The sequence below is a fragment of the Sebastes umbrosus genome, chromosome 2 (genome assembly GCF_015220745.1).
Source record: "Sebastes umbrosus isolate fSebUmb1 chromosome 2, fSebUmb1.pri, whole genome shotgun sequence".
NCBI classification, from domain to species: domain Eukaryota; kingdom Metazoa; phylum Chordata; class Actinopteri; order Perciformes; family Sebastidae; genus Sebastes; species Sebastes umbrosus.
This window is the reverse complement of record NC_051270.1, coordinates 1,351,756-1,368,294: the sequence shown is the minus strand read 5'-3', so window position 1 is coordinate 1,368,294 and position 16,539 is coordinate 1,351,756. Positions and strand designations below refer to the sequence as shown.

General features: G+C 41.4%; 1 protein-coding gene across 4 annotated transcripts in view; it reads right to left on the bottom strand.

Annotated features, from left to right (window-relative positions):
- The window catches only part of LOC119503463 (SH3 and multiple ankyrin repeat domains protein 2-like), a 236,632-nt gene that overhangs the window by 126,464 nt on the left and 93,629 nt on the right, over nt 1-16,539 (bottom strand). For all 4 annotated transcript variants that reach the window (XM_037795273.1, XM_037795280.1, XM_037795288.1 and 1 more), the window contains exons 9-10: nt 13,887-14,003; nt 5,980-6,057 (exon numbers count right to left, since the gene is read on the bottom strand). In XM_037795273.1, the coding sequence (XP_037651201.1) occupies nt 5,980-6,057; nt 13,887-14,003 (195 nt within the window). The remainder of the gene's footprint in view (nt 1-5,979; nt 6,058-13,886; nt 14,004-16,539) is intronic.

Here is a 16,539-nt window from a genome sequence, read left to right as displayed (position 1 = left end):
AGAATGTGTGGGGGGCAAAGAGGGCAAGGATGTATAAAGAGGGAGGAAGGAAGTGGGAAATAGACAATGACTATAATGAGGAGTGGAGGGAGGGATTAGATAAGAAGAACGGAGAAAGGAGAAAGTGCAGAAGATAGGTAAATGAAATTAGTTATTGTAGAGAGGATGAAAAGCTTAGAGGAGCACGGAGGTTACATTGGAGGGAGACGAAAGAAGAGTTAGAGGAAGTGGAGAGGATGTGACCAATTGTTGGAGGGGGGATTGTTAAATAAAGAAAATGATTTTTTTATCTCTTTGAAAGCCCTCTATCTGGAGAATGGGGCACTCAGAGAGGATGATGGGAGTTTTTCTGTGCTTCAGCTCTGCTCAAATTTGCTTCCCTTTTGTTGTCTGCAACAATGGTGATCAGGCTAAGCTGTGGCACGCGCACGCACACACACACACACACACACACACACACACACACACACACAGTCAGACGGCGAACTGACACATGATATTATCAAATGGCACGGCCACACACCCACTCAGTGTCCTAATTAAGAGCACACGCGGCAGCGAGCGGAGCCTCGTTCAGCTGTGGCAATCGCTTTTTATTAACATTTGCACTTTCCAGTTGTTAATTTGGCTCCTAATGACGGAGTTTTCAAGCAGTTCCTCTCGGTCGAATTGACAAGCGTGCAGAGTGCCCACTCTCTTTAGAGATTATTAACACACACACATACAAATATAAGAGGTACGCTATAAAAAGGATTCCTCATTAGTAACCCCCTTAATGAGAAAATGTTTATGACCTGCTGTTAATGCAAATAATGCTCCCACCTATACATGAAAATACACTATATGTAACTTTTGGCCATATATTAAACTATCTCTCTCTATCGAGCCAATCCCAGCTGACATTGGGCGAAGGCGGGGAACACCCTGGACACGTCTGTATTAAACTAATAAGATGTTATTCAGAGCAACATATTGATCCTCCCTGCTGCTTTAGAGACTACTCAGTTAGACAATGATGCTTAAGCCAAAGTTATCTTTTAAGCCTCACATTCAGTAGCTGGTGAAAAAACTAAAGTTGAAATTGGGTTTTTATTTAAGAAACAAGTCGTGCTTTTCCTTCGAGGCCAAAAAGAGGCTTGTCGCTGCCACCTTCATGTCTGTGCTGGACTACGGCGATGTTCTTTACATGCATGCATCTTCTCAGAGCCTACACACGCTGGATACCGTCTACCACGGAGCTCTGAGAGTTATTAAGAATGTTAAAGCCCTAACGCACCACTGCTCTCTGTATGCTCGGGTAGGATGGTCTGCCTTGTGTTCTTATTTATAAGGCTATTCTCGGTCTGCTTCCATCTTACCTACGGATCTACATCTTTCAAAAAAGTACGGGAAGTTACCGTCTTCGCTCCCAGGACTTAGTCTTACTAACTGTCCCCAAAGTCCGTACTGAACTGGTTAAAAGAGCATTCAAGTATGCTGCTCCGTCTTCTTGGAATCAGCTACAAAATGAGCTTCTAAAATATTTGGAAACAAGCACATCTGGCTGCAGATGTTTTGAATGCTGATGAATGTTTTTTTCGACACCTCTGATATTGTAATTTGTCTTTGATTTCAATTGTTATGTTTGTTTTATGTCTGCTATCGTGTAACTGTGCTGCTGCCTATCTTGGCCAGGACACTCTTGAAAAAGAGATTTTTAATTAAGATGAGAGGGAAGAGGAGAGGGAAGAGGAGAGAGAAGAGAAGAGGAGAGGGAAGAGGAGAGGGAAGAGGAGAGGGAAGAGGAGAGAGAAGAGGAGAGAGAAGAGAAGAGGAGAGGGAAGAGGAGAGGGAAGAGGAGAGGGAAGAAGAGAGAGAAGAGAAGAGGAGAGGGAAGAGGAGAGAGAAGGGAAGAGGAGAGGGAAGAGGAGAGGGAAGAGGAGAGAGAAGAGGAGAGAGAAGAGGAGAGAGAAGGGAAGAGGAGAGGGAAGAAGAGAGAGAAGAGGAGAGGGAAGAGGAGAGGGAAGAGGAGAGAGAAGGGAAGAGGAGAGGGAAGAGGAGAGAGAAGGGAAGAGGAGAGGGAAGAGGAGAGGGAAGAGGAGAGGCAAGAGGAGAGAGAAGAGGAGAGAGAAGAGGAGAGAGAAGAGAAGAGGAGAGGGAAGAGGAGAGGGAAGAGGAGAGGGAAGAAGAGAGGGAAGAAGAGAGAGAAGAGAAGAGGAGAGGGAAGAGGAGAGGGAAGAGGAGAGGGAAGAGGAGAGAAAAGAGGAGAGAGAAGAAAAGAGGAGAGGGAAGAGGAGAGGGAAGAGGAGAGGGAAGAAGAGAGAGAAGAGGAGAGGGAAGAGGAGAGGGAAGAAGAGAGAGAAGAGAAGAGGAGAGGGAAGAGGAGAGAGAAGGGAAGAGGAGAGGGAAGAGGAGAGGGAAGAGGAGAGGGAAGAGGAGAGAGAAGAGGAGAGAGAAGAGGAGAGAGAAGGGAAGAGGAGAGGGAAGAAGAGAGAGAAGAGGAGAGGGAAGAGGAGAGGGAAGAGGAGAGAGAAGGGAAGAGGAGAGGGAAGAGGAGAGGGAAGAGGAGAGGCAAGAGGAGAGAGAAGAGGAGAGAGAAGAGGAGAGAGAAGAGAAGAGGAGAGGGAAGAGGAGAGGGAAGAGGAGAGGGAAGAAGAGAGGGAAGAAGAGAGAGAAGAGAAGAGGAGAGGGAAGAGGAGAGGGAAGAGGAGAGGGAAGAGGAGAGAAAAGAGGAGAGAGAAGAAAAGAGGAGAGGGAAGAGGAGAGGGAAGAGGAGAGGGAAGAAGAGAGAGAAGAGGAGAGGGAAGAGGAGAAGGAAGAAGAGAGGAAAAGAGCAGCCTCTGACGGGGCAGAGAGATTCCTGCTGAGACAACATATCACTGTAATGTCTGGAGGGAGATCAGTCCATTGTTTTGTTGCTGGAACTGAAAAATCTGTTTGAGTTTCATCAACGATCGTTGATGATCCTGTTTGTCTGACTTCCCCATGAGCTGTTAGAATAAATAGTTTAAACCTGCAGTATCTAAAAAAGTAAACTAACAGAACAGAAACAAAACATCAGAGTTGTATTTTTCGATAATATCGTAATAGTGGTACGAGTTCGTTTTTTTGTCCAGTGCTTTAAAAGCTGGTTTAAAGGCTACAGCCTCATCTAGCATACTGCTAAACAAATCAAAAAACTGTTCCATACAGCATACTACTGAGGAACGCAGTATGCGTTGTATGCATTGTATACTGCGTTCCTCAGTAGGATGTAGTATGTACTGTATACTGCATACTGCGTTCCTCATTAGTATGTAGTATGTACTGTATACTGCATACTGCGTTCCTCAGTAGTATGAGTAGGTGGTTTCGAATACAGCCATAGTTTCCACGTCCACAAGTAAGCGAAGGTCCGCTCGGGTCAGCGTGACCTAAAACTCATCATCAGAGGGTACACGCCTCCGCTCTGTGTGGATGTTCGCATACCTACAATTTGTTGTAGCGTATCAAGCGCCACTACGCTACGAGTGGTAGCGCATAGCGATCGAATGTGCATGTATGGAACGCATCCTCCAAGAGAACAGTATAAACAGAACTACTAAACGTCTGCCGTGTCCACATCAAGGCATTAAAATGTAGTTTTAATTCATTAGTTCGTGCAAAAAGCTCAAAAATATCTGGCTAAAACACAAGTTTGTGGAACCTCCTCTCCACATACCGTAGCACTTTTGGTCTGGGTCTGTTTTTCCTGGTTAGGAAAAGGGAAATATGAATGCAACAGCATACAGTGATATTTTACACACTAATGTTCTTCTATCTTGGTGTTTGTCCCTTTCCTGTTTTAAAACATGTGCACAAAGCAGTTCCATAAAGAAATGGTTCTCCAAGTTTGGTGAGGAAGAACTGTAAACTGCCGGCTAGCTTTTTTTGCGTACAATGCATAGAGCTGGCCGTAAATATGCGAGAGTCCGTGCATCACAAACTGCCAAAAAAACCAAACATAAAAACATAACCCCACACGTCCAAAGAATGCTCCTAAAACCTGAATAATGTTCCACACGTCTTAATCGGAAAATGCTCCATTCGGAATAAGGCCTAATTCAGAATATGTTGTTTTCATGACCCCTATAAGAATACGAATATTTGTTATATTCTTAATAATAGTAGAGCTTTAGTGTGCATGTAAACGTAGTCAGTGTTGGACCTCAGTAATGCAGCCAGGTTATAAAATGTGTTGAAAAGCATGAAACCAGAAGAGAGGAGGCTGTTAGAGCAGCAGATTAATACCTGTGGTTTTGGAATCACATGTTCGAGAATCACACAATGGTGTAATGTTTGGGTATATTCATATTTTTTGGTATACTCAAATGCTTTACATGGTATAATTTGTAATTTGTTTGCTTCTTTCCTTCATCTTCTTCTACCTTCAGCTGCTGAATTCCTGCATTTTTTCCCAGAAAACAGGCACAAACTTGTTGGCTTCAGCTCCTGGCTCCATGTGTAGGTGGAGAGTGCAACAGTGATAAAGATAGTAAGAGCAAGAGAGCGAGTTTTTTCCACTCGAAAAACAAGAGCGAGTCCACAGCATGTCTAGTGGCTGCTTGTTGTGCTGCTGTCAGTTAGAAGATCTGCTGTTTGTGTCTCTACTAAGACAGATTTCTCGCTGTATGTTTGGTTGAACGCCGGTGCAAAAACGTTGGCTGCAGAAAGCAGACTAAAAACCATTTCCTGTTTTAAACTGACGGATGACAAGATGACAGATTCGTTGGGTGTCTGGGAGATGAGGACGAGCCTGCACTGCTGCAGAAACCTCAACACTGTTGGGATCCTATACACAGAAATATGGATATTTCTAATGTTCCATGTAAACATCTAACACGATCAAAGCCAGGATAAGATTCACTAGTATGCTTGTGAAATCATTTATTTAAGATTTCCTGCTAACATGTCGCCCATCTGTACAACAAAACAGTACCAAACATACAGTGTAAGTGATGTTTCAGAGAACAACCTCACTGGATGATGCTTTCTAAAGGTATACTTCCAAATGCATGATGCAACAGAGCAGAGTATTGATCCAGGATCCTGCACTGCACGCAAATAGAAATAAGGCTGCACGTAACATCAACGCAGGGATGTAAACTCGATCTAGGTCACGGCTGCAAACGTTCAAACCCCCGATGTTCAAACACCCTGATGTGATCTACCGTTCGGCCCGGGCTTCAGTCCCTTTATGAAGCGCTCTAGCTAATGAAGCGCTCCGCTGGAGTGGCTGTGAGAGGACAGTCGAGGACCCCGTGGGACTGCCTTTCATAAACGCCTGCCTGAATAAGGCTCTTTTGTAACTCAGGCGTAGGTTATGAGTCAATCATGCCCAGATAGGCAGCTCTTAACGCTGCTGAGGTTTTCCCTCCTGGGATGGATGTGCTGCTGAAGCGTACACACTCAAACCACCACCAACACAAACATACATGCATACATGTAACACCAGCTCATAAAATTATGCACAAACACTCCTGTACTTCCTGTATAATCACTGTTTTATATCTGAAATAACATGAAGTGATTGGATCATTCCACATCATCTCTTTAGTTAATTAAAGGATTACTTCCTACGTACTGTCTTTTATAAAATCCCTTTCAGAATAAGTTAACTCTAAACTGCAGCTGGAGCTGTTTCCTCAGCGTTCGCCAAAGTTTGATGTTTTGCAGACGACACACTGCAATTTAAACAAGAAGTTAATCGACTGAACAGACGCCGTCGAGGTTCGATGCTCCTCTGAACACCGTTTAATGTAAACAAATCTAATAATGGCCATTAAAGACATGTGCAATCCCTTGTTGCAACTGACCTTGACCATTTTGCACTGTTGCCATGGTAACAAATGAGACGAAGAAAAAATTTGCTGCTGCTAAAAATGTTTTCCCTACGCTGAAAGCTGAAATCGATCTTCTGTAATCGCTGACATGCAAACAGCCGTGAAGAAGAGTGGTGTTTTTATTTTTTTTGGTCTCTACCTGAAATGGACTCTGGCTGTTGTAGTTCTTCACTTCTTTGTCGGCTCCACGAACAAGCAGCACTCTGGCACAGTTATCCTGGGGAGGAAAGAGGAAAAAAAAATATTAAAAACAAGGCTGAGAAAATGTGTGAAACAACTACTGACATCCTTTAATTCTCCTACTTTGTTGAGAAATAAAAAGCTTATTAGTTTCCAGTGAATTCTCCAAAAGAAGTCAGAAGATCAGCGTGGCTGAATGTCTGAAACATCCCAGCACTGACAGAGAGGAAAAACAAGAAGAAGAGAAGAACATCTACCTAAATCAGGAATGGAGCTTCACTCGCTGTTAAGTGTGTATCTATCGCTCCACTCAAAGAGAACGAGGGAGTGAGAGCGAGAGAGATAGACAGCGACACAGAGAAAGAGAGAAGAACAGAGGGATGGAGAGTGCTGAGGGGTTTGAATCTGCTGCACAAATCGCCCACAAAGTGCTCAACCACGCATGTACCGTGCACACACACACATGCATATAAATACTTTTTTTTTTCCAGATCCACAATAAGCTATTGAGGAGTTGAAAAACGGCTCACACGGATACTGATACACAACCAGAATCTGCAGTGTTGTCAGCATTCTGAATGTTTCTGCCATTACACATTTAACATCTTATTTTAAGACGTGCATGATGTTATTTTTACGTCTCCATCTGGAGAGTAGCGAGCCCACGACATATTCTATATAAGCTACATTTATAATGGAAATGTGTGACATACATCAGAGCTAAGAAGAAGATAAAGAAAAGCAGAGCACAAAAGGAAATGTAGGGGACTGGAGAGATGGAGGGATGTAATGTGAGAAAGGTCCAATCTCTAATGTCCGTGATGCAGAGAATAATCCGGGATGTTGCCGCTTGGACACCGCGGAAAAACTTCAGCATCAAATGGATTTTTCTTGTGCACTTCATGTTGCGTTAGCGAGTGCAGATCAGTGATGGAGAAGATGACAGTGGAAGCACCGAGGAGAAGTTTTTATGCAACATTTGTGCACTGGAATCTGCCTCAGAGTACTCCATCCATCCATCTAAGGGGGAATGAGAGTTCATGCATATTTATGATGTACAGTATAACAGCATAATAACAGAATGATCCAGGTTACATCAACAACCTCTGTTTCACAGCCGGCGTTATCGCCGTCTTCAATGCTTCAGCTCTGCAGCTTTAAATGATAACACTGAGGATGGTCTATATTTTTGTATTATCATCAAGAAACCTCATGAAAAGACCAAAACCAACAGTGAATGTATCTACTAACAACTATCTGCCACTGAAAATAGTTCCCAACTACTTCCTCCTGTTTGAATAATGTTTGTTAAAAATGACAGTGACCAAATTATTGAGACTTTAAAAAGAAGAAACTATATACAGTACAGCAATTTTTAAGCTGAGAGAAGATGGAAAATCAATCAGAGCCATTGCACAAACATTGGCCATAGCTAGTAAAACCATTTGGATAGTCCTGAAGAAGAAAGAAACCACTGGTGTACTGAACAACAGACGTCGAACCGGTAGACCAAAGGAAAACATCAGCAGTTGATGACAGAAACATTGTGAGAGCAGTAAAGAAAAAACCCTAAAACAACTGTCAGTGACATCACCAACAACCTCCAGAGGGCAGGAGGAGTGAAGGTATCACAATCTACCGTTCGCAGAAGACTTCGGGAACAAAAGTACACCAGAGGCTACACCAGAAGATGTAAACCACTCATTAGCAACAAGAATAGGAAGGCCAGATTGGAATTTGCCAAAAAGTACAGAGACGAGGCTAAACATTTCTGGGACAAAGTTTTATGGACTGATGAGAAAAAGATGATCCTTTACCAAAGTGATGGAAAGACTTCAAAAATGCTTGCTTTTCTCCCATAAGCAGCTCTCTGGTCTTCATGTTGGTTACACCTTTTTAACTATAAGTGCAGTCTGCACAGGCAAAACCCAAAACTAAAACTGAGAGTAGACTCACTCACTCATCACTCATCTTCAACCTCTTATCCGGGTCGGGTTGCGGGGTCAACAGCTCCAGCAGGGGACCCCAAACTTCCCTTTCCCGGGCCACATTAACCAGCTCTGACTGGGGGATCCCGAGGTGTTCCCAGGCCAGTGTGGAGATATAATCTCTCCACCTAGTCCTTGGTCTTCCCCGTGGTCTCCTCCCAGCTGGTCGTGCCTGGAACACCTCCCTAGAGAGGTGCCCAGGGAGCATCCGTGCTAGATGCCCAAACCACCTCAACTGGCTGCTTTTGACGCACAGGAGTAGCGGCTCTACTCCGAGTCCCTCACGGATGACTGAGCTTCTCACCCTATCTCTAAGGGAGATGCCAGACACCCTCCTGAGGAAACCCATTTCAGCTGCTTGTACCCACGATCTAGTTCTTTGGGTCTTGACCTAGCCCTCATGACCATAGGTGAGACCATAGGTGCTGCCTTAAGTCTTGTAACTATTAGTGTTATATTGGTTATTTCCTTTATTGTCAGGGAAAAACGGATGAAAAATAGAAGACTACTTATTTGCTCTGTAATTTGTATGCCTTGCAATATTCTTTCAATTAAAAAAATTATACAAAAAAAAAAAACGATGCAGATTTAGGCTGAATATGATGGAAACTACCACTAAGAAAAATAAATGCAACTACAACAAAGACTACTTACAAGTGTGTGAAACTGGTGGAAGGCGATTCTCAGAGGGTGTTTTGTAAAATTTGCCAGTTATCTTTCAAATTCACCCACAGGAGGGAATACGACATGAAGCGACACAGTTCATGTGAGTATCACAAGAAACGTGCGGCTCAAGGAGAGATCTGTCGACGCATTCGAGCATTAAAGCATAGAGATGTTACAAGATAAGGGGCAGAACAGAAATGTTTATTATAAAGTTAGATAGACATTATATCTAAATTATAGACTACCTCTCAGCCTTGGTAACATGTCCCACATTGTCCCACACAAACATAAGCAGACCCTGAGAGGGGATGGACTAACACATTGTTGGTTTTGATGTTTTCATGGGATTTGTTGACAATAAGTAAACAACACAATAACGGCTGCTTCATCCTCGATTATTATATTAAAATGGACCCTTTACCAGCTCCATGCATTGACACAGAAGCAGCATTTCTCACCTACAGTACAGTACAGTGCTCTCTCCATAACATTCTATGTAGCCAACAAATGCAGGCTGATGTAAAAGGCCATTTCACAGGTCAGAAGCACGTGTGGCTCAGCTACAGAACAACAGTGATCTTTCTTAAGTGGAACTAAACGCTTTGATTCACATCCACCCGGCTGTGGTTCTCTGTGTAACTGGCCGTGCTCCGAGGGCGATGTGTGAAATGGTCTCAGATGACTGGCTGTACAAACAAGGGTCAGAGGCTACCGCTGACCTTTAGCTGGAGGCTATACTGACAGGTTGAAGTCAATCGGTCTGTGAGATGCTTCATCGATTCAGTGCACAGTTAAGTTAATGGACCAGGCCGGAGTTATTGTATGTTTTTTTATCGTCAATAAATCCATGCGTGAAATCACTAAAACCAATAAATGTGATAGTCCGTCTCTCAACAGAGAGCCACAGGGATGAGTCCTACATCCCAGAAATGAGTTAGCATTACAGCTCTTTCTGTTTCCTCATCTGGAAGTCAATGGGTTTATTTATTTTTTTATTTTTTAAAAAGACAGGGGATACATGTCAAGAACAAGTGCAAAGCTGTCAGACGACAGCAATATCGGCAAAACAGGAGACCACTTCATAGTAAAGAGTGAGAGCTAAAACAACAACAAAAAAGAAAAACACATACGGTTGTTGGATTGCCAGAATATCAGTCAGCATACAGAGTCAAGCAGAATTTGCACAGAATAAAGATACAACAGAGCAGCAAAACTCATGAGCTATACAATTAGGTCTAATCAAGCAACGTCAAAAACGGCTTTCACACCTTTAAAAATTTGTTTTGTGAAATAGGTTTGCTAAATCTGTTCCAGGTTTCAACAAGTGAAATTTAAGACTTTTTAAGACCACTATGAATGCAATTTAAGACCTACTTCACGTCCATACTGGCAAGAAAGTACTAAGGATATGAAAGGAAATTGGAACCCCGGAATTACTTAATTAAGTAAATTAATTTATACACTGAAACATATTCCTACCAGATGTTTCCCAGTCTTTTTTCCATGTTTTAGCAGTAACCAGAAAATTGTGTACATTTTAAAGTTAATGCATCAATCTAGTGCACTTTGAAAGCAAAATTAAGAGACTAGATCTTGTGCTCTTGTAAACAGTGTTGTGCTCTAGCAGTGGTGGACTGTAGGCTACTCAAGTACTGTACTTAAGTACAATTTTGAGGTACTACGTAACGTATTACGTAACTTTATAGCCCACTTCTACTCCACTACATCTCAGAGGGAAATGTTGTACTTTTTACTTCAATTAATTATTTATTTGACATTAGATACTAGCTATGTGCAGATTCAGATACTTAATACTAAATAAAAAAACAACTAATAAACTGTGCTGTATTATTAAGTAGTATATCATTTTTACGCATATAAAGTAGTTAAAATGAGCACCTTTACCAGCTGCAACATTGAAGTGATGAAAACATTAATGCAGCAATCATTATAATACAATAATATACCATAATATAAATTATTGTGAAATGGGCCATTCTGAAAAATGAGTAGGCTACTTTTACTTTTGGTAATTTAAGTATATATTTGATGCTAATACTTTTGTACTTCAGTAACATTTTGAATGTAGGTCATTTACTTGTAACAGAGTATTTTTACACTGTGGTATTACCTTTACAATACAGGTAAAAATCCCACCTCCTGGAACACGGTGTCGATGGAGACTTCTAATTTAGCCAGTGTTTTTTTTTTAATGGGTTTTTAGTCAGAGATAAGGTCTGTGGTTAACACAAGCTGAAGAGATTTTAACGTTTTGTTCTATGACATAAAATACATCAGTGAATATCCCACTTGTGTACTCGCCGACTTGTCCGCCTTTACAGCCTCGTTGTGCAACGTTTTTATTTTACCTTTATCTAACCAGGAGTAAACACTTATTGAGATTAAAAATCTCTTTTCCAAGAGTGTCCTGGCCAAGATATGCAGCAGCACAGTTACACGGTTAAAGACATTAAACAAATTGAAAACGAAGACAAATTACAGAATCAGAAGGTTTCAGCAACTAGCCTCTTTTTGACCTCGAAGGAAAAGCACGACTTGTTTCTAAAATAAAAAACACAATTTCAACTTTCTGGGTTCATGTGACCGCGGTGTAGCTCGTTTATATCCTAACGTTAGCTTTTTACTTTTACTTTTACTAAGTGGTGTTCATTTGTGGAGATTATCTTGCTGAACAAAACACGCAAGTATCATAAACGTTTGCTTATTATCTGCAATAATCCAAAACCCAATGGAACAATCCCGTTGGCTTTTTGTCAAGGGAACCAGGTCGATTCTAACGTCCTGGTTGGTCTACAAAAATGCGTCATCCCTGCAGCACTTTCTGACTTCCTATCTGTGGCTTTCAGCTCCACGCTCATCGGTTCATACTGAAGACGTAAATCTTTAAAAATGACTCCTCAAATATTTCTATTTTAAAAAAAAAGTCTCAGTTATTTCCTAAAACAGTTGCTCACTGAAGTTTTTATCAAACGTTAGTCAGGAAATAGTGCATTTGTTGGGGACTTTTTTTAGTCCACGTGGTGCTCTAGTGAGTTTTAGTGGCAGCAGGATGGTGGATGTGGGGTGTTTTAATGGAGCTCTGTGGCTACAGGGGAAGAAGAGATATCAGGCTCAAATGATAAACCCTATACCAGTATGTAGATACATTTTCAAGAAATTTAAACTCAAGTCAGGTGGAACCAAACAGACCCCAAGACGGATATTTGGTGGAAGCTGATGGCGCTTTGATTGAGAAACGAATCAGAAACAGAAATACAAGGAGAATATTTGTAACAGAAACCTATTTAACATAAATTCACATATTCTAAGAGTTAGTAAGATGTAGAGTAGAGGCAGACAGTGACTTGGCCGTATGGTTATATACTTCTGGGGATTCTCCGAGCAGCATTAGAGCATCAAATACATGAGCATGATAAATAACATGCAAGGAGAACAGCAAATGGTTCGTCCCTCGGGAAGAAAGGAACAAAGACCCTGCAGGATGCGTACAAACAGAGCAGAACTGAATAGGTGGAGTCAGCAGCAGAAACAGCAGCAAATAATACGTCAGCATGCAGAGAGAAGAGTGAGCACGGAGCATTTAAGGCCGTCCAGTCAGTTCTGTGAGATCTAATAGACAACGATCAGCTAATACAAGAAAACCTGACGTTGAAGTCCATTTCTCTGTCATCTCTTATGTCTGTTTCTCCTTAAATATTTGACAGATGTTATGGATTTACAAAGCATTTATAGAACATGGTGATTGTATGTTTCAATATCCCACTTTTTCTTCTTTATTACATTGAGAAAGGTACAACATATTGGCACAGTTTGGCTCTTCTTCAGGTACAGAGGAATCAAACAGACTCAGGTGTGTCATTGAGGAAATAGTCCTGGTCCCACCGGTAGCTTCTGGCTTCAACCAAGTGGACACGTGCAACCATCCAACTCTGACTCAAGATAATACCTATACAGTATATATATATCATAAAGTAACAGTTTTCAGATGTGGAATAATCAAAAGCAATACAAATCAATCGAATACATTCAAATCATTGTGCTGAAAAGGCAAAGAATGGAATCAGGGCTGTCAAATCAAATGCTTATTTGTTTTAACGCCACTCATTTCTTTAACGCATTAACGCAACTTGTGATTTTTAGGTTGTAACGGCTCAGTTTCAAAGCTAGAGTGAAGATACTGGCATCATATGAAACTAGACAGCCTAAAGAATCTATCGGTACCAACCATGTCATACTAGCTTGTTATGAAGGAGGTTAAATAACGCTCCAAATTTACGATAAATTTCGGCGAGGAAAAACCAGCATGGACCTTTTCAAAGGGGTCCCTTGACCTCTGACCTCCAGATATGTGAATATGTGAGGGCTTTTGTCCAAAAAAAAGTCAGAAATAAGTAAAAAAAAAAAAAGTCAGAAAAATGTCCAAAAAAGTCAGAAAAATGTCTGGAAAAAATGTCAAAAACAATTTTCCAAAAAAATCAGAAAAGTGTCCTAAAAATGTCCAAAAAAGTAAAAAAATGTCAGAAAATAAGTCCCAAAGTCCAGTCACAATAATGTCCGATAAAAAGTTTTGAACAGATAAAAAATGTGCGATTTATTTGCGATAAATCGTGATTAATCGATTGACAGCCCAAAAAAAAATACTTTTATAGAATAGAACTAAGGGGAAAATAAACCACAAAGCATATCTGAAAAAGGTAAATGTGAATCTTAGCCAGCTGAAACAAGAATAAAGTTTGAAAATTGATGCTATCAAATCACCTGAAAGAACGTTTTAAATGAGAATCCCACGATAATCCTAGAGGTGAGAGATTCCCATCCCACCTAATCCAGTGCTTCTTTCTTTTAAGAAAGTTCTCCACTTTTATTAGAGAATACTTTATTGCTCATCATAATGTATATATATATATATATATATATATGCATAATGTTCTACTTTCCCTCTATAGGCTACATACAGTCCAGCATGTTGCTCCACATTCATCCCGCTTTTTACAACAGGTTTGACAGAACTGGCTTAACTATCTTAAAATAGTACCAGGTCAATCCAATAGTGGTGTGTGTTCTCATTCACATCACACACACACACACACAAACACACACACACACACACACAGACACACACACACACACACACACACACACACACACACACACACATCTGTTCTCATCAAGTACCCCCCCCCCCGCTCACCTGGTTGTATAGGGCACAGATGTGGAGAGCAGCGTTTCCCGAGGCGTTCTGGGCGCTCATGTCTGCTCCGTAGAACAGCAGATGCTCCAGGTGCTGCACATGGCCGTGACGGCAAGCCTGCACGCACACACACACACACACACATACAAAGTAGTTCACTGTCAATGAAAGCCCTTCCACTAGATAGTAGTTGCAGTAATAGGCCTCTAACACTAGATGTCAGTGTGCTGCAGAGGAGGTGAGAAGCAGCTGTAGCCTCAGTTTGAACCCAGTCATCAAAAGATGGTAGGATAGATGAGTGTGCGTGTGTGTGTGTGTGTGTGTGTGTGTGTGTGTGTGTGTGTGCAGAGGGGAAGCTTAAAGAAATGCACGGTTGCATAATTGAATTCATCCCGACTGTGAGAGTGTAAGAGTCAGTCAGAAGCAGAAGCTGAGCAGGAAGCTGTTGCTTTAACGGGACCGATTTCCTCTGTAAATGGCGTTAATGTTCGGCGTTAACGTTCGGCGTTATGGTGACAGATGATCATTCTAAATGGACTATTTACACTGAGGCTTATTACAGAGGTTTGTTTAGGAAGGACAAAAACCCGAATGGCTGCAGGTTACAGTAAAAACTATTTCATCATGAAGTGAGCGGTGGAATGGAGTTGTGTTACATAATTGAGCATTTGCAAAGCCAGGCAGAACATTAGGCTGAATGTATTGGAGTGCTTGGTTTGTCTTGACTTCGGAGGTCTATATTCATACACTTTCAGACATTGTTGTAGAAGGACTAACAGCAGAGAAGATGCCGTACTCTTTGACCTCTTCCACTCCTTGAGGGCGCCGGTGCCCTCGGCCGACTTTACTTTTTTCAGAGGCTGTAGGCTTGTGAAGTTACTGGTATCATATGAAACTAGAAAAACCTACAGTAAGGAAACCATTGGTACCAGCCATGTCACTTGCACATGGTCATTTTCAAAGGGGTCAATTTGACCTCTGACCTCCAGATATGTGAATGTAAATGGGTTCTATGGGTACCCACGAGTCTCCCCTTTACAGACATGCCCACTTTATGATAATCACATGCAGTTTATTTCATGTAGTATAAATGTGTTATTGTCTCTTATTCTAAAATGATGTATCTGAATATTTCTGCATACTGGGGTCCCTAAACAGTCTTGAATTACATACATTGGGACTCACTGTAAAGCTGAGACTCTGGTGGATCCAATGAGCCCAACTGTATTCATGTGTGATGATGTTAGTCTCCATAGGAGACATTTCATTGACCTCACTGTATAAAATGACCTGTGAAGACCTCTAGGATAATCACAGCCTCATGAAACTTTACAACCACAAACTAGAGACCTAGAGCATTCAGAGGATGGATGAATCAAACTAGAGACCTAGAGCATTCGGAGGATGGATGGATCAGACTAGAGACCTAGAGCATTCAGAGAATGGATGGATCAAACTAGAGACCTAGAGCATTCAGAGGATGGATGGATCAGACTAGAGACCTAGAGCATTCAGAGAATGGATGGACCAAACTAGAGACCTAGAGCATTCAGAGGATGGATGGATCAAACTAGAGACCTAGAGCATTCAGAGGATGGATGGATCAAACTAGAGACCTAGAGCATTCAGAGGATGGATGGACCAAACTAGAGACCTAGAGCATTCAGAGGATGGATGGCTTTCCTGGCTATAGATTAACAATAAGGGGGTTGCTGAGCAGTTTACACCACAGAATTGTTCGCCATCCAATCGCCGAAAATTGCAATTCTTGCAGAAATCTCCAAAATGTCAAAAGTTTTTGATCCCAAATCACAGCATGGCTTTTTCTATGGTGTTCCTCAAGGTCTTGGTGTCTTAATGTGGTATTTTGGAGAGATTATTGATAATTTCAATCAATTCTCCAGTGGTAAAAAATGGTTAAATTTAGCACCAAATCTGTGTAACAAATGATATCAACCCAAAAATTGCTGGAACAACTTATGAGACATAATAGAGCATGAGGATGATTACCATCATATACTTCTATTATAATGTTCTAAACACTTATACATTTTATAAATGTATTTTACTTAATTCAGTGTCAGTGTATATATTTTAAACGTCATATACTGACATTAGCATTTAGCTCAAAGCCCCGCTGTGCCTCACAGAGCCTCTTGCATGGCTGTAGATTCAATTAAACAAATAAAATATTATCTAAATTGTTGTTGAATATTGATCTGTCATTTCAGCTCAAATCATTTATTTTCAGTGCTAAATCTAGAGGATGTGTTTTCAGTCTGTATAACGCAGCATCTTTAGATATGGTGGAGAAACACGTCAAACTGATTTTATCCAGAAGAGCTGGAGGGAGGCTGGAGTAACAAGAGGTTATTCATGATGTCATCAACTTAACTTCCATAGTTATTGTGGGTTGTTATTTATATATTTAGTGTTTTTGTTGTTATTCCAGGATTTTCTGAATGAATCAACACAACCTTGAACTGTGGACCAGCAGCAGCCGCTGTGTTGTTCACCGCGCTGCCTGACAGCTGATTGTTATCGCCTCTGAAACGGGACAGATGGGGAAGGCAGAGATTCTGCAGCTCGACAGGGGAGGGAGATATAAGCAATCTGATAAAGCCGATGGGTCTGAACGCGCGGGGATACTCGA